General features: G+C 39.2%; 1 protein-coding gene across 1 annotated transcript; it reads right to left on the minus strand.

Annotated features, from left to right (window-relative positions):
• Window positions 1-215: 215 nt before the first annotated feature.
• On the minus strand, window positions 216-22,774 carry DCLRE1A (DNA cross-link repair 1A). The gene is made up of 10 exons (XM_054982086.1): window positions 22,694-22,774; window positions 18,962-19,804; window positions 15,749-17,302; window positions 14,028-14,161; window positions 12,269-12,387; window positions 11,981-12,124; window positions 10,435-10,580; window positions 8,706-8,860; window positions 3,778-3,919; window positions 216-1,713 (listed from the first exon to the last, which is right to left on the minus strand). Exons 2-10 carry the CDS (start codon window positions 19,452-19,454, stop codon window positions 1,547-1,549), a joined length of 3,054 nt encoding a protein of 1,017 aa, XP_054838061.1. The 5' UTR covers window positions 19,455-19,804; window positions 22,694-22,774; the 3' UTR covers window positions 216-1,546.
• Window positions 22,775-23,198: the final 424 nt, after the last annotated feature.

Below are 23,198 nucleotides of genomic sequence, written 5' to 3' on the forward strand. Positions count from 1 at the left end.
TTCATTTGCTTCCACCTATTCCTCCATCACTGCTATCACCTGCTGATTGATAAAACTTTGTGACTGTTAATATAAACTGATGCTTTTTGTATAGAATACAAATAAAGCCATGATTTATGTAAACTACTCACATGGTTTGCACTGATCACAGGTCAGAGTCAAAAGAAAAACAGTAGCAGGGACACATAGAAAGAAGCTGCAGCAACACTTTGGGGCATATTTGATATATTTTTATTAATTTAAGAAATTTCATGCAAAATTTAAACAGGATACAAATGCACAGTGTATTTGAAATATATTTTTATAAAACCGTGGAAGATATTTTCATTAATGTATATTATTTAAAAATTATTCTTATCCAGATACAGCAGCAGCTAGTCCAGACTCAGCGACCACCTGCAAGCATCACCCCCCCCCCCCCCACACACACACACACCGATTCCACCAGTCGCTACCCAGGAAGACCCAGAAACCTGCATTCACGGAGATGAGAGGCTGAGGAAACAGTGCAGACTCCCAGACAACGGACGGTGAAGGCAGGAGGCGGCAGTCCTCCTCACCATATCACAAGTGCACAATGCAGTCACAGCTCTTAGTTAAGTTATAAATTATACCAATGTTTTAAAAAGTATTCAGATTTTTGACTGCTGAGAAAGAAGCTGATTGTTCTATGGCTTTGGGGTACTATCATGCAGTACAAGTCTTGACTTACCAATATCCAATGTGCTTAGGAATATCCCTTAGGGAGCTGTGACCTACATGTCATTCCCCCACATTCATGTATGAAATTGTTGATCTGTTTTCCCATGCTGTACCTTTAAAATAAAATAATCCCTTGCCATTGAGCAATCCTTCCAGGTTCTTCAGTAGTAGAGATTCTGCCCATATTTCTGTATCTAGGATCTTTGGCAAGTGGGCACTTAACTTGCTAGGAGACCACAAAACCCGCAGCTGGAAATTGCTCACTAAGATCTTTATGCAGTTGCTTGGCCCCAGGAACAGAAACATATATTGCAGTATGCCAGGGACAGATGTCAGAAGTCACAGGAGGAAACTACATGAAAGACTGGATGGAAAAATTGTTTGGGAAATAAATCTTTAGACTGAATCACTTTCTGTAGCTAGTTTTGATGTCACATTCTCATATGTGTAGACTAGAATGTGTACATGTATTTTTACCATGAGAATAAGCAGCTTTCCTTCCTGTACATTTAGTAAGCAAATCCCTGCAGACATTCATGTTTATCAGAACCCCCCTCCCCCACACTTGGAATGGCTGCTTATCTACAAAATACACTTGCCTTACATATTAATACAAAGCTACATTACAGTTTCTCTTCTTGTAGATAAAAAGGTAGAACAGAGAAACGGTCATGTCTATTGCATGCCACTCTCTCTTCTTTGTGGAACTGGATCAATCAGAAAATTTGGAATATCCATACCATACCACTGGCTTCTGCATGAAAGTATGATTCTGACCATGGCTGAACATCTCAAATGGAATTTAAGGCAGACATATGCTGTAGTGTAAAGTTCATTCCTCTTCCTAGTTCTGCCCTTCAACTTCCATCTTCCAATCTCTAAAATGTTTCTCCATTTCATTTCTGGCTTTCCAATCACCTACATTTACAGTAGGGATAATTTTGTGTGGCTTCAACCACTGGACAAATCGCTTCATTTCTAGAAAACTGCTGTGTTCACTGTAAGGGATCCCTGCCAACAAAACACAGAAGAAATTTAGACAATGTGCGGTGTGGAAGATATTAATGGGTGATTTTCCAAAGAGTAACGCGGGATATACATTTACTAAATAAATACTGCAAACTAAGAAAGATTTAGAAGAATGTTTTGGTTTGTCATTCTGAGTATCAAGCTATTTGTCATGCTGAAATCCTGAGAGTGTTCAGTGCAAGCAAATGGTCTGTTTAGAAGCCAAGAGACAGTGCGCCTTTTTCTGTTAGAAGGTTTAACACTATCCACAGAATCAGTAAACGAAAAGTATAAAAACTTTTCCTTAAACTTTTCCTGCAAGACTGCGCGTGTTTTAGAAGTGAGGTATAGATTTTGCTGACATTTCCAAAGAACTACTACCAATTAAAATATCCATTTGGCAATAGTTAACTCTAAATAAAATACAGCTCTCTCCACCTTTCAATGTGTATCAATGGACATTTAAAATTCAGCACTAAGGACTACAACGGATTGTCTACTTTAAGATATTTCTGAAAAATGTACTTGAAGAATTGAATATCAGTAATTTAAAACACAAGACTTCAATAATTTTACATTACTAGAAAATGCTAAAACATCACTGTTCACTTACAATATATGAGAGAGAGAGAGAGAGAGAGAGAGAGAGAGAGAGAGAGAGAGAGAGAGAGAGATTAATACTTGGGAAATCCCATTTTTTCCTCTACCCTCTAAAAGGACTAATGAGATAATTCTATCCACTTCCAAGAAATCCAAGAAAGAATTTTTCCTTTTATGCAGCGATTACCGAGTAAAGGCTCAAAGCCTTTGCTGAAGGACCCTGCCAGTGCTATATTCTGTTGACGTTTATTTGACCAGCTGAGAAAGACTTTGAAAAATGCCACATCCCAGGGAATGCCTAATACCATGTATCTATCATTTCCCCAGACCATGACTCTGTTCTGTACCTCAGGTGCAACACTGAAAGCTGGTGTAATAAAGTACTAAGAAATTAGGCTATGGTTTTCATAGTGCTTGGTACATGTCTCACTAGGGGATCTCAGACATTCAGTCTCAGTCCAATATTTGTAATATGGAGATCTACCTTATGGGGCTATCACTATTACAGCAATGTAATGTAGACAAAGTGCGTGACCGCTAAGTGATGACTTCAACTCCAAATGCAGGGCTCTGAAGGGGAAGTTAAACAGTGTTGCTCGTGTCCCTGTTTTCATAACTTTTCTTAGAAAGGCTGCATTTTATTCTGAAGAGGCAAACATCTTTGCAAATGTTTCATCTGTCCACATAACTCTGCTGTGCAAATAATTTTAACACTTGGCCCATTCATGGACCAAAAGGGGATATGCAGAGCTAGGATATAATATTGATAAAGTAAAGTATTACATGAATAAAGTATTATCATTATTACCACCACTACTTTTGACTATTTTGAACTTCTTAATCACAGTTATGTACAGCTAAACCTCTCTCAACTGGCTTAGTTCTGAATAAATCTGTGTTGGGTAATGGCTTGTAAAGCCTGACTACTATGTGAGCAGTCCAAATCTTTGAGTAGGGAAATGGTTGCTTAAGCCACTGAACATAAATTCTTAAAGCGGCTGCTACTGGGGAAAAAAAGGGACAAGAAAGCACAATTTCTCTTTATACATTCATGATGAACTTTTCCTATTGGTCATGTTTAGTTATGTATTTAACCAAGTTTTAAATTTAATCTGTTCTCAATTATAATCTTTGTCAAGCTTCATGAAACTGAAACAGTCTCATTTAGTCTACAGTCCGTAGATCACACCTGGGTATTTGTTTTTAAGCATAGAGTTGTTTCATGAGTTTTCTTCAGATCAAATAGTACTAGGGCTTATACAGGAAATAAGTTATACTTCTGGTTCCAATGTTTCCTTTCAGTTTGTTCAGAACTCTATGTTAAAACTGGTCTAGTCCCAGTTATGGTAGCACAAGTTTTAGACATAGATGTTGTCGGAATAGTGCATCAAAAGATGACAAAAGACAATATATGAAAAGGCTATCTGAAGAAAACTAAACATATTGAATCATTTGAAGTGACAGTACCGTATATAGTGATTTTTCCTCTGGTCTGAGGTTGGATCTCACTTAAAGAGTTACATCTGTCTGAATATGTCCACCCAGTAGGTTTAAAGGCCAAAATATGATCAAAATTCAATGAGAATTTATTCAAGTGGTTCTGTAAACCCTGGTGATAGAAAGTTACAGCTGGTTATTAAGAATTCAAGACCCACACACTCAGCATAGGTGGCAAGGGTCCTGTGGGTTTTGTAAATGACAACTGACACATAGTTTTATAAATTTTCACACTCTTCCTATAATCAACGTAGAAAACACCGGAACCACACCAACTACAGCATTCTTTTTATTAAGCATTTTGCACAATCAGCATAGAAGTGGAGATTTCTGCTTGCAGGATTTGGAAACACAGGATTTGGCACAGAATTTATGAGAATCTTACTAAAGCCAGATCATGAATCAAGGCTTTTCCACCAATACAGCTTTCAACTATTGGCTAGAAAAGGTGACACAGCTCCGAGAGAGTTTAGGAAGACTTTACTTGTATCAATAAGGAAGCACAAGAAACCAACGGCTTTTCTGCATGGGTTTTTTTGTGTGTCAGTTCTAGACCAATACAACTTTGATGTATCCACAGTTCGGCATGTATGGTCAAAATAGCTAGGTTCAGTCTTCAAATTGCTTCCCATATTCTTCTGAGTTCTGCATAGAGAAAAAGCTGCATCTGCTACAGAACAGATCCTCCCTCCCTGGGCTTTCTGCAATTTCTCTCCTTGAGCACATACCCCATTTTTTTTCTCTAGCAAAGTTAAAAGACAGCGTTTTTGAGATATAAAAAGCCCTGACTCTGCCTTTCTCCGTCCCCATTATCTTCCTGCATCCCAACTGGTTGAACAGCAATGTGTAGATAGACCCATTCCCCTCTTTCTTCTCCCACCACTGTCAGCTTTCATCCTAAAAAAAAAGTCATCATTGTTTGTTGTGTGTTGTGTATGCATGCTAACCGTGGCAATATGATGTAAATAGTCTTCTCAGTAGCACAAGCTGTTTAGGATGACATTTTGTACCAGAGTCTCCGTATTTCCTGCTTTTTTAAGTTCAGCCCCCCCGACATTAAAAAAATATATAAAAACAACAACGTTGCAACATTGCTGTGTTTTTTCCTTTAAAAAAACCCTTACAATATTGGGAGGGGGAGAATGATGTGATGGCTAACAGAAAAACTCTGTAGAGAGCCCTGAATCCCACTTAATATTTTAAAATTTCCCTCCAGAACACATCCGCCAATCAACACACTGAAATAGTATCATGGTTTGGTGTGTGTTGAGTGTGCTCGCTAACCTCGGCAGTATGATATAAATTGTCTTCTAACCAACACAAACTATTTAGGACGACATTTTGTGCAGGAGTCTTTGCACTCCCTATATTTTTTAATCCAATCCCCCCACCCCAGTTTTTAATCTAAAAAAACAACAATGATACAGTCAAATAACACCATTCAATCACTAATGGACATGTACAGGGTGAGGTAGAGGTTAACCGTGACCTCTTCTAATATCCAAATGTTACAACGTTGTAACGTGCAAAAAACCAAAACAAGCCACACTGACAAAACTGCTGATGTCATCTTCCCTAGGCACCACTTCAATCTGACTCGCTCAAGTGCAGACTTACAGAAACCCAAAATGGACTAGATCCTCACAGGCTGAATACCCACAAAACTTACTGTACTTGAGCATGCTGAAACCACTAAAATATGGAAATTACAAAGAAAAATCAAGGCAAGAAAAATAAACATTGTCAAGGTTTCACATTTTTTTTCTGTACACAAACAAAATTTCTCTTATTGAGTTGAAAATCCTTGGTGACTGAGAAGAATTATATCAAACAGTAGAATATAAATTTAGGAATAAAAACACAAGAGTGGCCAGTTTAGTTCCCTGAAACAGAATGAGCATTACAGCACCGGATCTAGGGTCGCCCTTGCCCGGGGAAACCTTAGGCTGACCACCTTGCGCGTGCAGCGTAAGCCCGCTCCCCGCACTGCGTTATGACGTCACTTAGGTGACATCATCATGCAGGGCGGAACGGCGGGGGCAGCGTGCGGAGCTGGGAAGCTGCCTGCGCCATTCACCTCCCCACAGGCAAATGGCGCGGGCGGCCTCGCAGCCCCGTGCTGCTTTCGCCTGCCCTGCAGGACAGGGGGCAGCTGACTGGCCGAGCACCCCCTGCCCTGCAGGTCATGCAAAAGGCAGCGAGGGTGGCCACCCGCGCTGCCTTTTGCCTGCCCTGCAGGATAGGGGGTGCGCGGCAAGCCGGCCACCCCCTGTCCTGCGGGGCAGGCAAAAGGAAGCGCGGGGGGCTGTGAGGCTGCCCGCGCTGCTGCCTGTGCCCTCTGGCAGCTGCTCCCGGCGCCCCCTCCCTGGTGGCGCCGGGGGCAGACTACTCCCTCTGCCCCCCCTCGATCCGGCCCTGGAGCATTACATGCTGCAGATATGGAAGCAAAGAAAGAAACTAGTATTGACATGGTCTATATTATAGTCATTTTTGACAATGGCTTATACCGGAACAAATGGGGTAACGGAATTAGAAACTGCAGCTATCCCAAACATCACCACCACCGCAAAGATTCATTGTATGTATATACTGCTAAACAATATAATTTTCTTTTATCATATAATCCTGTCAAAGATATCCTGTGCTTAACTTTAAGACATCAATGTAATATTTTATAAGTGTATTGCTGGTTACTGAGACATCATGCAGTCTGTCTGAGGAATAGGTCCTCAGAAGCTAAGTTCCACTGAAACCATCAAAGTCTAGCACTTGGTAGAAACAGTAGGATTGGACTACGAGTCAGATTTCCCTTCGGTATTTTAGGAATATACGTAACTAAAGCTTACTGAAAACAATAGCAACAGCCTTCAGTGACCAACCTAACTCATCTTGGAAAAATACAATGTAGAAACTCAAGGACCCAATGTCTCAGAAAGAAAACTATGAATACTCAAAAACCATGAAAACAGAAATGAAAATAGCAAAGCAAGGAAATTAACCAAAGTTGAAGACATGCAGGCCAATTAGAGAGAAATAAGAGGAGCAAAAAAGTCAAAGACAAGAAGACCAAACAAAAGCTAAGAGATGAGAAGAATAAAACTAAATAGGAGCTAAGAGAAAAACAATGCAAGAAGAAAAAGAATTCCTCATTTCAGTGGATGATCATGAAATGAAAGTCTTGACAGCAAGATGGAGTGTAAAAGAAATTAAAATGTGATCCAATATATTATTTTTAAAATAATATTTAGATGCTGCCTTACCAACCCCTTCTCATGTTGCCACCTGTTTAGCTACAGAAGGTGGAAGGGCACCTGAAGCAAAACCACTGAAGATGACTGGAGTGGACGGGTAGGTTCATATGGGAAAAGGCAGTCTTTAAGGTATGATGGTCCTGAGCCATATAGGGCTTTAAAGGACAATACCAGCCCCTTGTAGCTAGTATAGATGGAATACATTTTGAGTGATATTGTCCATATGACCCACTCCTGGCCACAGGATTCTGTAATAACTATAGCTTCTGAACAGTCGTCAAGGGCAACACCATGCAGAGAGCACTGCAGTAATCTAATCTGGATGTTACCAATGCTTGCATGACAGTGGTGTGATCCCTCTTCCCAGGAAGGGCCTCATCTGATGAAAAGTGTCCTTGTCCTCCCTGCCACCTGTTTATCCAACAGGAGGCCTAGGTCCAGCAGCACCCCCAAGCTACAAACCTGCTTTTTTAGGGGGAGTCCAACCCCAGAATAGGAGATATCCTCATTCCTGGGTCAAACCTTCCCCCCACCAGTAACACCTCCATTCTGTCAAGATTAAGTTTCATCCTGTTGGCCCTCATCCATCCCAAAATTGCCTCTCGGCACCTGTTCACAGTTTCCACAGCATCCCTGGTGGAAACACGAGATGAAGCTGTCGTCCACATACTGATGACAACTCAGGAAAAATTGTAGCTGTGAGATACAGCAAAGAACAAGATGTAATTTTAAAAATCAACAGAATGTTCAACAAGATGAGTAGGAGAAATTATATAAACATAAAGACTAAAAGAACTATGGAGAGTAGACAAATGCCAAGTAGACTGATCAAAGACTACATCAAAATTATTATTAAAAATAATTACTAAAAGAGGAGATAGCAGCAAAAAAAGAGAAAGGTTTCAAATTCAAAGAAAAGAACATCACCAAAAGTGGATGATACAGTATTAAATCAGCATAATCTCGAGCATCGTAGTAGGACACATTAGGAAGCTGTTGAGGGAGGAGGCAGAAGACAGGACAGAGTTAAGTATCCCCCCACCCCCAAATACTTTTCATAGCATCAAAACTCAATGTAGAAGAAATAAAGTATCATCCCAAGTGTGACCATTTATAGCCACAGTTGAAAAGAGTCACATTAGCCTCAATGTAGTAAACTGTATTAACTTCAACTTGGCATCCACCCTACTTCTCTAAGTCATTTGATAAACACTTTCAGAAGTTATGCAGTGTTCATACTGTAGAATATATGTGGTTAGAGTCTGACCTCTGGTTCATAATTCATTTTCAATATGACTGTGGCTGATCTAATGCTTTCAAATTATTGGACAGGTACTATTGGATAGTACTTATCTCAGTGGTCAATATGAGACGGAATACAATCTCTGTGTAAAAGCTACTTCAAAAAAAGAGCAATAAGTCATCTTGTCTTGTTTCATGAAGATGCAGGAAGAGAGCTATTAGACATCTGTGGTTTATATTTCCTGTTAATTTTTAAATCTGCCTCATGCAGATTATCAAAAAAGAGCTAACTCAATGTGATGTTAGAAAGAACAGGACAAAGAATTAAACTGATATACTTCTGTGTGTCTCCCCAATCAATTCAAGATAAAGTAGGTAAATATAAGTGACAGATTGTAAGCTTACCTTAAAATTAATTTGCATCATAGGCAGAAGATGAAGTAAAGTATTGCTCCAGTCTAGGGTGATGAGGGAATTTATTTCTGCTGATTCCAAACACTGCAGTGTTTTGTATTTCTCTTGGGACATGCTCACTTTTGAGCCTAGAACTTCAGCAATAGCTGCAGAATTCACAGTGGAAAGAAATTAAGATACGATGAAAATGGAACTAGGCAAAGAAAATAAAAACTTGACCCATTTATGTCAATTTATTATCCTAGAGGACCCTTCTGAGTTTTTGCACCAAGTTTATGCTAGTCTGTGGCAGAGTACACTCTTCAAAACACCAGCCAACCCAACAGAGGTATTTTAGAAAGAAAGAAGTCACAGGAAATTGGGCTATGTTAGGGCTAGAAGGAAGTTCTACTATCAGTTTCTCTCATTTTTTGCCATTCCTATTCTCCATCTGAAGATGTGCAAAAAAAAAAAACCCTGTGATAAACATTAGGAAGGTCTGATTTGTCAAGACTGCTATATTAAAGGCTTCAGAATTCCTTCTCTCCCCATAAGGGTTTCTCTGGGGGAGAGAACAGTTATGACGATTCAAAAGCTAGAACTTAAAAACTTGCATGGTGCTCACATTAGAAAATGGCAAAGACTAATTCATTAAAAAACTATTAAAGCTGTATCTGCCTGCTTGATTAAAAACAGTCAGTTAAAAGCACCATAAGATTTAAAAGTGCAGTGATAAGTACAGGGCATAAAAAGGTTTGAAATTAAATAAAGTAGCTAAAAGATTCATTTAATAACAGTGTTCAGGAATAGTTGATGTGGATGTCTCAGCTGGTTCCAGTTCAGCATGGAAATAAATTACATTGCAATTGGAAAAATAATGCACATACCCAGAAATTGAGATTAAAAGTTTTAAAAATGCCTTACATTTACAGGACTATTAATACTGCTTAAATGCTTTAAAATTTAGCGTTACTAAAAAGGGGCAACACTCAATGATCAGTTCAAGTCACATGCTGGTCTATCTCCACACTCTGTACCAAGATGACCCATGTGTTCTGGGTTAAAAATGTAAGAAGCAGACATTTCAAAAGAGAGAGCTTTGACTACTTTGCCCTATGTCAGGGGTGGCCAAACTGCGGCTCAGGAGCCACATGTGGCTCTTCTAGACATATTGTGCGGCTCCCAGAGGTCTCTGAGTGTTGCCGCAGCCATACATTTGATTTTAGTTTAGTTCTTTCCCTCCCTTCCCTTCTTTCTTTCCACGTTTTTCATATTTTCAATACAAATGTTGGGGTTGCTAGGTGTGACTCCGAAAATATCTGGGGACTTTAGGGGTGAAGCCTAGCAAGGATGGGACGTCACTTTTGTGACATCCCATCCAAGTCAAAGGTCAGGTAATGGCTCTTTCCCAGCTCCACCCCTTCCAGTGATGTCACTTCCAGCATACTGCACCAAAAGCCCACCTCTTCCTGTGATGTCACTTTCAGGACACTCCCCCAAACCCACCTCCTCTTCTGAAGTCACTTCAGTGCATCATGTCTTGTGGCTCTCAAACATCTGACATTTATTCTGTGTGGCTCTTACCTCAAGAAAGTTTGGCCACCCCTGCCCTATGTCATACAAAATGTAAATTCTATTAACATTCTATTAATCATGTCCACACTTACTTAGGAGTAAGCTATTTAAAACTGTCAGTCATGCACTATCTTTTGGCCTTTATTACAAAGAGTAACACACATACCTAGAAAAACTTTTTCTTTTCCAACAGAATATGTGCCACAAACAATCAAAGTTCGGGGGTTTAAAGTCACTGTCTCAAAGGCAGTATTGACAGCAAACTGAATAACTTCTTGCTGGGAAGGAAAAGTATATTCAGGACTACAATATCTAAAAAATGGAAACAGAAGGTATATTAAAGAATTGGCTCCAGAGAAAACATTGCTTTATCTAATGTCCCAAACATGGATTATATACAAGCAGAATAACAGTAAAGCAGAGATACATTTCTTTTATGTTGCAAAATTTATATCTTGCCTTTCTGACTTCACAAGGATCACCAAGGTGGCTAACAAATTAAAAACATACCATTAAAACAGTCAAAACCAGAGCTAAAATACATACAAAAACATAAAAACCACAGTTAAAACACTGAGGAGGAAAGAGCGATCACTGAGGGAACACCAAATGAAACATCCATCTGCATAAGATGGCAACAGAAGGGGACAGATGAATCTCTCTGGGGAGAGAATTACAGAGTTTTGGTGTCACAGCCCACAACTGAGAAGACCCCCTCAAAAGGGGGCAGAAAAGGAAAGGGATTTCCTCGTAGTTCTCTTGCTTCATATCCCAAGAAGCCATGGCTGCTGATGCAAATGTCTCCATCCTTTCAGGCTAGGGTCTAATCAGGGATGCCCCACTTGCCCAACAGTGGACTAACCTTTACTGGAAATGGCACAAGCAACTAATCTTGCCAATCCATCAATCTGTCTATTTACACATTTTTATACCACTTTTCCCTTAAGGAGCTGAGAGTGGTGAATGTGCCTCCTCCTCATTTTAGTCCAAACAACACTGTGAGTTCAGTCTGAGAGAGAGAGAGACTGTCACCAAGTGAGTTTGGTGCAGCGTGGATTAGAACCTGGGTCACCTAGCTCCTAATACAACACTCCAATCAGTACACTAGATTGGCTCCATAGGATAAGACTCATAATAATTTACATCTCCCTATCAATAACTCTGCACTGATTACAGTGAGGAATACTACCTTTAACTGCTTCATGATTACGATGTCTTTCTTAATATATATGTTTAAGAATCCTAAATTATACTTTTTCAAAATTGCATGCTTTGATCTTGTTACTTTTTACTGATCATTGTTAAAATTGGTGCAGGGTAACGTTATCAAAATTTATAATGAAGGAGTTTGTTACATATAAGATAGAACGTATACGCAATTAGGGGTTGGTGGGTTGTGTGTATTTACATAACATCTAAGCAAATAATCTGCGACATCTGCAACTGCTACATATGTTGGCACAAATAGAAGAGACAAAACAGTATACATAAAGCAAGTGTACCTTCTATTACTAGAAAAAGGCAACATAATCTGCCCCAAAACTTATCCTGGGTCCCAGATCCCCAAATTGTCTTTAGCACCAGGCAGAGAATGAGGCCAGGTTCACAAACTCTGCAGTATAGCATTAAGCATAACCCAATATACAGAAGAATAGTACTGGGACACAATGTAGTCTAAATTAAGCACGTTTCATTAAGAGAATGCAACTTACGTAGTATCCAAGTACAGACTATGAACTTTCTGGCCAATCAGAAAAGGATAATGCTCCATAGAAGGATTAGCTCTGAAGTCTCCCGTGTGTAATGCAACTGTCCCATTTGGAAGGGAAAAAAGGATCATTGCAGCACCAGGACAACTGCCAGGGAGTGAAAGGGTGGAGGGAAAGAAAGGAATTTTGATTTAGAAGCCATGTATCTCCAAGCACAAAGTATAGGAATCTAGTTAAAATACGTGATTTTACTGTTAAACATTGACATTGGCGTTGCCAAAAGATACCTACTGATTAGCATCGAGCAACACCACTTTGATGCCATTTACTATACATTCTGTATCCATTGGTAAGACATGGACATACTGTTCTTGCACATGAAGTTTGCTCTTCACCAGATTCCCAGTTATCTGAAAAATCAAAAGTGTTTAGCCACCAACTTTCCCCATTCTGTCAAGTTCCCCCTTCAATACTTGGAAAGGGAAAAGGATACTTCAGCCACTTCCATGTATTTTGCATACATGGCAGGCAGAAACAAATATGGAAAAAAGAAAAGAGCAGAATGTTGCTGAAGCATGTCTAAAGCTATCTTAAAGAGAAAATACATATTAAGTTCACAAGCATATAACAAAGTCCTACTAGGGTTTTTAAAATAAGTTTGCTCAGGAGAATATGCTTTGAGTGGAAAGGAGGCATGAGTGCATGCCTTTTTATTTATTATTTAATGCTTTCTATTTAGTGATTACAGTCTGCTCAGGATAAATGCAATTACCTTTTGTCTGTCTGTCTGTCTGTCTGTCCCTGTTTGTCTAGTCTGTCTCATCTCTCCTTGCACTTGCTCCCTTGCTGTACCTTTTAAAGAAGCGCTCCAACCCCCCTCTTAAACGAGGATTTTGACACACAGCAGAAGTGCTGGATTAGTTACCTGTGCCAAAAGTCCTATAAGGCATAGCAGGAGCTGCCAACAAAGCTTCTTAAATAGTATTCCATTCCTTGCCTTTTAAGTAAGCCCTGGCCAGGGGTGGGTGGGGGCTGTACCTAAAAGGCAAAGGGCGGAGCCCTCCTTGAGACTGAGCTAAAGGCTACAAGCCAGCTTCTTAAGCCACACTCCAACCCTGCCTCTGAGGAATGGCTGTGGGTGCTGGTTCTACTGAGCTGTCAAGGGGGCTGGAGATAAACTTGAGGCACCACAGAGAATTATCAAAGTACCATGTCCCCCGGCAACAACATTTGTTAATGTCTGGTCTATTCTAACACACTTTTCTTTGATGCTGAACCTCAAGTTCATTTTCACCAATACAAACAAATTATCTAATCCACATATTTATATACAAAGACTCTCTGGAAGGTGAATTATTAAAGAAATACAGCTAATGAACACGATTGGGTTTGTATTCGCAATACAGGAAAGAAACATCAGTCAAAACGGGTAACAAATTACCACAAAGGCATGCATGGGAAAAGCAACAGAGCTGCCCAGGCTGCTCCCAATGGCTAAGAAACACCGGGATCCTCAGGACCGGGACCCTCTGCAGATGTTTTGAAGCCCCAGAGAAAACTAAGTCCTTGCTGCACACATGAGTGCCTCGTCCTCCCTCCTCTTCCTCCTCCAATCATACCAGAAACTAATCTCATTTCTCTATGATATCTGCAGGGCCTTTTCACAGGGGGACACACCAGTATGGAGTACTGGCACCTCTTGGGCATTCAGGTCCTGGGCTGAGAAGGGAGAACTTCATAGATACCAGCATCTCTTTTTTGTGTGTGTTTACTCCCCACCTGCAACTGAGATTCTTACACAGAAAGAAGCCCAGGTTGTGGGAGGAAAATGAATTTGTACAGCATTGGTAACAGGAGTTAAATTCTAACTAGTATTTTCTGTGCAAAAAGGGAGGAAGTGGAGTGAGAAGCCTTCATGAGCCCAGCAGGAAGCCAGATTCAGAAGCCTCCTGGCTTAATGATGGTTACAGGTATTGCCTAAATACAGCCATGTTCAGTACAAAAATCAGTATAGATCTTACAAGGTACCTCTAAGGTACAAAAAACATACCTTATTGCAGTATATTGGGAATGTAAACTTTTTAGTTAGGCCACCATAATGATCAGAATGGAAATGTGTAAGGAAATAGCCTGTGCAGCCTTCAATTTCTCCATACTGGAATGCATCTACTACAAAGCCAGTTCCTGTAACAAATTCATACAGCTGAGTTAACTCAGATAAATAGGAGCTGCTACCATCTTTTTTTTTAAAACCCTCAATAAATGCATCTACCATATCTACCCATCATTCTCCCATGCAGTGTTCTGCCACCATTTAATCCTTGCTGCCACTACCACTACCCATTGAGGCAGGTTAAGTTGACAGCAAGTGACTGGCTTAAATTCAGCCAATGATCTTCACGACAAGGTGTAGATTTGAACCTGGGTTTCTAAAGTTACAGGGAAAATTAATAAGCATAGCTTTAAGAGACATTTTAAAAATAGGACAAGCAACACAAGATGTCGAGGTAAACTGCTGAAGCATATTGTATCTGTGCACATTTTCTTTTTCTGTAGGACCAACAACAGGAACCACACGTCTGTCTCCCTACTGTTTCCAAATTTTTCTTGTTTCTCACATTTTTCCAGAAACACTGCTCTTCACCCCTAGTCCCTCACAAAATAACATAAAGCTTCAAAATAATAAAAAACTTAAAAGGAAAACCTATACATTAAACATGCAAATGTATTTATCATTGTTCTACCTATTAAGATTTTTAGCACAAAATCCTAGATTTCCTGAGCACAGGGCCTCAAAAGTCTTAAACGTTATAAATCACAGGGCTTGGACAGATGAAAGGCAAGAAGAACTAGGAGACCTTCAGAAATACAGAGGAGAGGGATGGTTCTCGAAAGCTTGTGCTACAGTAAAGTTGGTTAGTCTTAAAGGTGCTACTGGACTCTTTTCAATTTTGCTACTACAGACTAACATGGCTAACTCCTCTGGATCTATGACCTTGTAAATGTGAACTGCTACACTGATTTACTAGACTAGTATAATTTTGTTTCCTAAAACCTTTAAGGATGCAATCCTATGGATATTTACTTAAGGCTAAATATACAGTGGCTTCAAGCTATACATTTACAGTGCAATCCTAAGAGCACTTTCCTGGTAATCAGCTCCATTGACTGGACTTGAATAGGATTCTGAGTAGACTTGCTCAGAACACCATGGTTAGTTTCTCAAACGCCTAAAATAAAACAAACTGCTTATTCAAAAAGCAAATGAAAACACGAAGTTCATGAAGTATTATTTCATATGTGGCAACTATATAGCTACTTAATAAAGTTAAGTAACATATATGAAACAATACATGTTACAGATGATATATGTGACTTAGGAACTTGATTCTAATAAAACTTATTTTGTTAAGTCTTTTTAAGAAGGGTGTGTTTGTGAGTGAGTAAAAAATCTCTTTCATTTTCTCTGTCCAGAAAATGACAGAAGTCATAGTATGTTTTCACATTTCTCTGTATATTTGATTTGTATACAGACTTCCTTTAAAAAAATCATTTTCATGTATATTTTGGTCAACAAATGGCACAGGCTTTCTTCCTGCAACTAATTAATGCAGAAGTACTCGAGCCCGGAGAGGGAGGTGTTTAAAGAATCGCTAAGATTGCATGTTAAAGATATTGTTCAAAATATAAAAAGAGAATATGGTTTTTACCATAAAGGAGAAAACTTAGCAACATAATAAAAGAAGTAGTTCAAGAAACATAACATAATACCTGGTATCTTTTTATAGAAAGGGCAGTGTTTTTTTCTTCTTTCACCTTCAGCAGCCCATGACTCTCTAAATCTTTTTTTCCACCTTCTCTGTCCACCAAATGTTGGCTCTGTAAGGGTGGCAGTTTTTCTTGAGCTTTCTGAAACCACATCTGAGTCTCCCAATGATCCTTCAGCTTTCCTCTTTCTAGATCTGGACCTCTTTTCTGCAGTGGTGGATGGACTCAAAGTCTGTGTTTTCTCATAAAGATTTTTCTTTTGGTCATTCTCCGTTTTTGCTTTCGGTTGCAACCCAAAGAAAACACCAATGTCCATTTGTTTTAGCTCCTTGGCAGGAGTGGCTTGGATTTTAAGATTTGCAGCAGAAACATGTGACAATTTTTGTGTAACAGTTTTAGGAAAAACAGGCATAGCTACAGTATTACTAAGCCTTCCTTCTTTTTCTATGATTGAGTATGAATTGTTATGAACTAGTGTATTTCCACATGTGTCAGGGTTAGTTTTAGCTACATGGCACAACTTCTCTAAAAAGTCAGCTTGGCAGGACTGAAAAGGACTGATGCTTTCTTCCATGAATTTCAATAGCAATGGCTTGTTCTTAACAGTAGAATCTGTAGGGAATTTCCAACTAGAGTTGACCCACTCACAATCACCTGTGTTCAGTATGGAAGAACTCAGTTTAGGTCCCTCAAGGTCTTCTCCACTTCTCCTGTAATCAACAGGGGGAGCAAGTTCTTCTGCAGTGTGTTTAGAACATTTGTTTGAACTTAAAATCCTGCTGGGAATACTACCCTGAGAAAGAGACTTAGAAACTATATCCATAACTGGGAATATATTTGAAGTTTCACAGGATTCATTGTTTGTTCTTTTAACACTGTTGTGCTCAAGTTCCTTCTGTTGCGAAGTACCAACTGGTTTATTAAATACATAGCTTCCAGCTTTTCTACTTTTGTCTTCTGGGCTTTCAGCAACAAACAGTCTTTTCTTGAGATGTTTTACCTTAGTTTCTTCCTCTTCCTCTGCCTCCCCTTCCTCTTCTGTAGATTTTTCTTCATCTGTATTAAGAGGAGAGTAAGAAATGTCACAGTCGCTAAAGTCAGCTTCAGAGACTGTGTTTAATTGAAGTGAGTAATACTGATTTTCTTGATCACGATTACCTTGAGTTTCTTGAGAAAGAGGGCCCAGACTTGCAACCTGTTTTGTACCACCTATGGACTGTAGTCTGTATTGATGGAAATCTTGAATGTTTTCCAAAGGAGAAGCCTTTATATTAGCTACATCCACAGAATTCATATTTGATGAACTCTGCTCTATCAGAACACAGCAGTTTGGAGGTTTCCCCATATTCTTGTTCAGCTCTTTTGACACCCCATCTTCAAAAGTATTGCTACAGTTAATGGACTGAGAAGTATTATGACCAAAAAGATTGTTTTCCAGGAAAGATGATGAGAATTCCACAAGATGATCTCCTGCTCTGCTGGCAGCAAGCAGGAAATGACTATAGCGCTGGTAATGAGACGGTATAGTTGAAGTGCATAGAAGACCATCAGGGCACTCTAAGAAAAGAAATAAAAGTCTCAATAGTGAAAGAAAAACACACAATATTCCATCTATGAAAGCACTACAGATGATGAATTACAGCATAAAGAGATTAACACAACTCGGTTGCCAAAGCTTTACTTGGGAATGTGCCAGGCTCCAATCAATAACATCTGGTGCACACCTGCTTCACTGGACCAGCCTGGTGGTTCCTTTAGTCCACCATCCTGTTCCAACCAATCGCCCTAGAGGGCCAACAAAAACAGCACAGAGACCAAGGCCTGTTATGAAAGGTTAAACTCTGCACTTAGAATAAGTCTGGCCCAGCTGCAGATAGGGGAGAAAATAGATTCTAACGTTGTATCTCCTGAAAGGAGAGACAGGTATATGGTAATCAATAGAGCAACGAATGGAATAGAATCCTGGGCTCCGCTGTCAAAGAAGCCAAGACAGATCAATACTGGCTGTCTGCCTTGGTGCCTTAACCTGTTATCTAGACTTTTGAACTGAAAGGTGAAGAGCAGGCTTGGAGGGAGACTGTGAACCTGCACCCCTAATTTCCAACTGGGTTTGAAAGGAAACTCCCAGGATGTGGGGAAATCTATAAAACTGTTAGCCTAAACTGGAGTCTCCTAGTGTTGGTATTCAGAGGTTTGCTGCTTCTGATGAGTCTAGTGGCCATTAATGGACTTCTTCTGTGAATATGTATTATTCCCTATCTATGCTCACTACAATCACTACATCCACTGGCAGTAAATTCTACAATTTAGTAAGTCATTGAGTAAAGAAGAACTTCCTTTTGTACATCCTGAATCTACTGTGTATCAATTTCATTGAGCACCCATGAGTTTTAGTATCAAGGGAGAAGGAGAAAAGGTTTATATAAAAAGTCATACTGAAATTAGTGAGATTTATTTCCTAATAAATATGGATAAAAGAAGGCCATATGAGCTAAAATTGATTATTTCAACAAGATGTGGATGTACTATATTATGTCATATTCCAGAGGGGGTGTCCAATTTTTTAATGCTCCCCTGTGTAAAATACTCCAGACATACCTAAGAATAGCATATCATGTGAAATGCTCTGGTTTAGCATCCCCAACCTCGACATTCTAGTTCTCTCTCTCTTTCTGTGCAAGATGTATTTTATATAGGAACATTTAAATATTTGATTTTTCATCAGCATTATGAACATTACAGCTCACTTAGGCCTTTTGCTCATTTGTTTTCTCTTTCAATCATCATAAAATGCCCAATAGGAATAGATTAGGCTGAAACAAATAGATGAGAACAGACTGTCACTTTAGATTTATAGAATTCCCTGTATAAGTAGAATTGTGTAATTAAGAAAGAATATTTGTAGTTGCCTTTGCCAGCTTGACACCTACGTCTTGTCACTGGCGCAGAAGATGTACTCCAGAACTCCCAGACTCTTTTCCAAAAACATTTTTAGGTAATGCTGTCTTTACAGTTGCAATTCCAATTTAAAACCTAATCTAATGTTATATATTTTTCTTTTAAGTGGCTCTGCTCCTAGCCTTTTAGAAGCACACAGACATGTATGTTTTCACAGCAAGGAAAATATTTCACCTTCTAAGTATCTGAATGTTATATTGCTCTTAAAGGCACAACAGCAGGGCTTGTAAAAACCATACTGAACAAACATTTTCTTACCCTTGACTGTAGCCTTTTCAGCAGTCCCTGCACTGTCCAAACATTCACTAACATGCCACTGAGGTGTCTGGACCAAAAGTGAAGAGAAAGGCATCTGGCAACTTGGGCAGTATCCTTCATATACAGGACGTACATTTACAGGGCTTTGCTTCTTACAGTTTTTCTTAGGTTTTGCTGAAGATGATATTCCTTCTTCGGACTGTACAACACGGTCATTGTTGGACACGCCAACATTCTGGGCTTGCTTTAAGGATGTCTGAATTATGCTCTGCCTTGGCCTTTGCTTTGCTTTATTAGGCTTGTCTTTTCCTTCTAATGTTTTCCTATTACTTCTGCTGCCACTACTTTGTGCCTTACTCTCTTCATCATTTGATTGCTGTACATTTGTGGAGATAACTTCTGAATTTTGGCATACTGACTTTGGCTTCCACATAGATTTGTACTCCCAAATGTCCTCTTCCAACAGGCCATCTTCATACATGACACAAAGCATTCAAAAATGTTTCTTCTGATTTAGTATTATTCCAATATTTTCCTACTCTCTTTTATTACATTAGTTTTTATTTCCTTGGTTGGTATGACAAAAATACTCAAATGCCATTTAAAAATGAAATTAGGCCACAAACACAAAATGCTCTTCTCAAAAATAGATTTAACAGGCCAGCCAAAAAAAAAAATGCAAGGGTATTAATTCTAAAAGTTATTTTTAAAAATCAACTACAGAAGATTCTGAATTTATTGGTTCCTTCTAGGAGGGAGAGTCTTCATTGTATCAACTTCTAGGAAGTTTAGATAAGAGGTTATTATAACTGTTCCACTGATCTCCTTGTTTGACGCAAACATCTAAAATGCAGAGCAATAGAAAAATCATAAATTAGTTCGTCAGTAATTTATTTAAAGTAAAAACATATATAGGGTAATAGCCATAAAGGCTTGGATCCTGCCAAAAATATAAACCTGAATTTCTTGCATTGCTCCTCCCACTACAGCTCCAAATGTCCTCCAAAATCCTGTTTCTGAGGGAGCTCCTAGGAACAGCATGAATGGAAAATCATAGGTCTGCCATAGGAGGGGCAAAAATCATCCATCTACCACCACTCATATAAATCCTCCATAGAACCAATCTATAGCATGCTACAGCAAACACAAAAAGTCCTTAAAGACTAACTGGTTGTGTAGCAGTTAGTCTGCCACACAACCAGTTAACCAGTGGCTGATATTTTCATGCCGTCCTCTTCTCAGAAGAGACCTGGGCGACCCTTGAAAATGTCCTGCTGAGTCATGGGACTCCTTGTGGGGGGGGGGGGAAATCACTCAGCATGGAGGCTTGTAGAGAAGAAGAAGAATTGAAAGAAATTACTCCAGTTCATTCTTGTACCAGTGGGTAGCTCAGGAGAGAAAACATGGTGGAGCAAGAACATTACATGCACAAGAGCAAAGTGGAGCAGTTTTTTTCCCCATTCTCCATCATCACTACCATCCACTCATATCCAGGGCTTTTGTCCTTGGGGGCCCTGTGAACAGTAGCAATGTCTTTTACCCTTCTGCCCTGCTGTTATGAGAGGAGGAAGGTAGGAAAAATTGTAAGCGTAAATACTTTTTGCACATGTACCTATAGGATCCAGCCTCACAATTTATTGCGGCAAAAGACCCTGTGGATACGAGTTCAATTCATCAGATGCGTCAAGTGTTATCCTCATTGTACAAATGTATACATGAAATCAAATTTGCTGATCCATTCAGATTCAGTGACTGGGGCATCTCCATTCAAAGTTCTCCATTCAAAGTTTCCATTCAAATATGATGTTCAACTCACTGAACTTCTCAGTCTCCCAGAACGCTCTGCTGCTGACTTCAAAAATACCAATCTTCACAATCAACCTTCTCCATGCTACTTCCAAGTAAATCCCATGGAGACCAAGGAGGCTTATTGTCCAATAAATATGTTTGGGAAAGGAATGTAAATTTCACTACACTCAGAATAATCCTACAACCTTGAGCCGCTCCCCACAGAAGTCCATTGTTGAAAGTTGATATATGAAGTACAAAAGAGCAAGAGTCCAGTAGCACCTATAAGACTAACAAAATGTAGGGTATGAGCTTTCATGAGCCTTAGCTCATTTCTTCAGATACAATAAATATGAAGAACATATATAAAGAACATACATTTGTATGAGCAAGACTCAGCAATCCATTTCTGTTCCCATTGGAACTTATTTACGGAATTTATGTACAATATTTTAACCTGATTTTAACTGAACAGGTTATCAGAGATGCCAACAATATTTTTAGGAGCTCATAGCCATGTGTGTCTATCTTATTTGTTTTAATTAAATATTAGTATGCTTAATGGTGCAATCCTGAGCAGAGTTACATTCTTAAGTACACTGAAGTTAATGGAATTAGGAGACTGTAACTCGGCTTGGGATGGTACTGAGAATTCTGCAAGCTTCTGTTCAATATTCTGGGGGGAGGGGACTGCAAGTTATTTTAAGTCTAAAACACTATAGGAGCACATCACACTTCTACATTTCCATCCACTACAGTACAGAAATTGTCAGGGCAGGTTGTCTCAAAAAAGCCAAGAATGAGCTAGTAGCTTGAACAGAAATGGGTATTCTTCCTTTTTGCATTCTTCTACAGTACTCCCCATAATATTGCAGCAAACATATTGCAGCAAATCAACACCATATATGCTTTTCTATCTTTAGAATAATCTTGAATAATCATATCCCCACTCTCCTAGCTTTCCGCAAACAATGCAAAACTGAATTATTCAAAAAGGCTTTTGTATTGTAGGGAGGGGCTCTCAGATGCTTCGCTAATGAGTTAAGGACCTTAGACTTCATCACTATGTTGCCTTACGTACTACCTGTTGTCTTAAATATGTGCTCCTATGAGCTACTTGTGCTTCATGTGATCCAATGTCAACCCTAGAATTGCTTATGTTCTGTTTCAGCATTTCTTCGACTCTGTATTGGATTCTTACTAATGCTATGTCTTTGTAGAATTGTGTTTATTTACCTTACGGCATTGTTTATGGAAATGTCCTTGAACTTGATTGTACTAATCTCACACTGTGTAATCCACCTTGAGTCTCAGTGAGAAAGGTGGACTATAAATTATATAAATAAAATATTAACAGTTACTTTGAAGTAAAACTAAACAGGAGCCTTGGGGCATCTGAAAGCCCAAAAATATTTTACCCCAGCATAAGCTTTTGTGCACTGAGCCCATTTAATCAGATGTATATAGTGGTACCAGGTCATCACTAAGAACACATTTATGCATGAGAGTATGAAGAAAAATATTATAAAAACAGCCTACACACAGCTGACAAAATAGACTCCAGACTGTCTCTAGTTCATAAAATACTATGCAAGGATAGGGTGCCACAAAACTCCTGTTTATTTTTGTTAACAGAAGATAACACTGCTATCCCTATGGAATTATTACCTAAAACTAAGTCGCTCTGAGTTCAGTGATACTTATTTCCAAGTAAGCACTAAACGAAAAATAGATACAAAATGCAAGATTTAAAAGGAAGCAAGAGAAGGCACTGCCTTGGTGTCTGGGGTACAAAGTAGGCCAAATAATTGAGAATGGACTCTGCACTCAAGAGACAGAAGCCCTGAGCTGAAAGCTTGACTCAAAAGAAATTAAATCACATCCTTTTATGTATGTATATACGAACCCTAGTATATATATTTCTCATACCCAGGAAGTACTCACGCGTTGGATGTCACTGTCAGCAACAATTTCAAATCTTTCATTCCATCTTCGGCATCGGTTACCTTCTTCCTCTTGCATCACGCTATCTAGCAAGTACTGCACTTTCTCCTCTACACTTGTTCTCTTCCTCAGCACTAGGTCCCTAAAATAAATAAATAAAATTCTAATATTTTGGATGATCATGAATGCATATTTTCTTGTTAACTGTGTTTGTTTCACTCGGCATATATGACTATTCTTTCTACGGAATCAGCAGAATCAAAATCATGACTGAGTTTTGTTTGCCGAATATGCTATTGCCCGCGCTTTTTGGAAAAATATATATTTTTTTAAAAATAGAACCACATAAGTTGAAACTTCATCGTTTTAATGAAACGACATTAATCAGTTCTTTTTCTGCGCTGCAGGGTTCTAATATCCGCCACCGGGAAGAACCTCGAATATGCCGAGAACGAAACACCAGACCAGTCAACAGAGCGGCCTCGGAGACCTCTTCACAGGCAGA

This window comes from Eublepharis macularius, chromosome 6 (assembly GCF_028583425.1).
Source record: "Eublepharis macularius isolate TG4126 chromosome 6, MPM_Emac_v1.0, whole genome shotgun sequence".
In the NCBI taxonomy this organism is placed as follows: Eukaryota; Metazoa; Chordata; class Lepidosauria; order Squamata; family Eublepharidae; genus Eublepharis; species Eublepharis macularius.

Coding starts and splice junctions, on each gene's coding strand:
- DCLRE1A (XM_054982086.1), bottom strand. CDS start 19,454: ATGCTTTGTGTCATGTATGAAGATGGCCTGTTGGAAGAGGACATTTGG. Junction 14,162..15,748: donor TTTCTATAAAAAGATACCAG/GTATTATGTTAT, acceptor AATTTGTTACAG/GAACTGGCTTTGTAGTAGAT. Junction 12,388..14,027: donor TCCCAATATACTGCAATAAG/GTATGTTTTTTG, acceptor TTGATTTTTCAG/ATAACTGGGAATCTGGTGAA.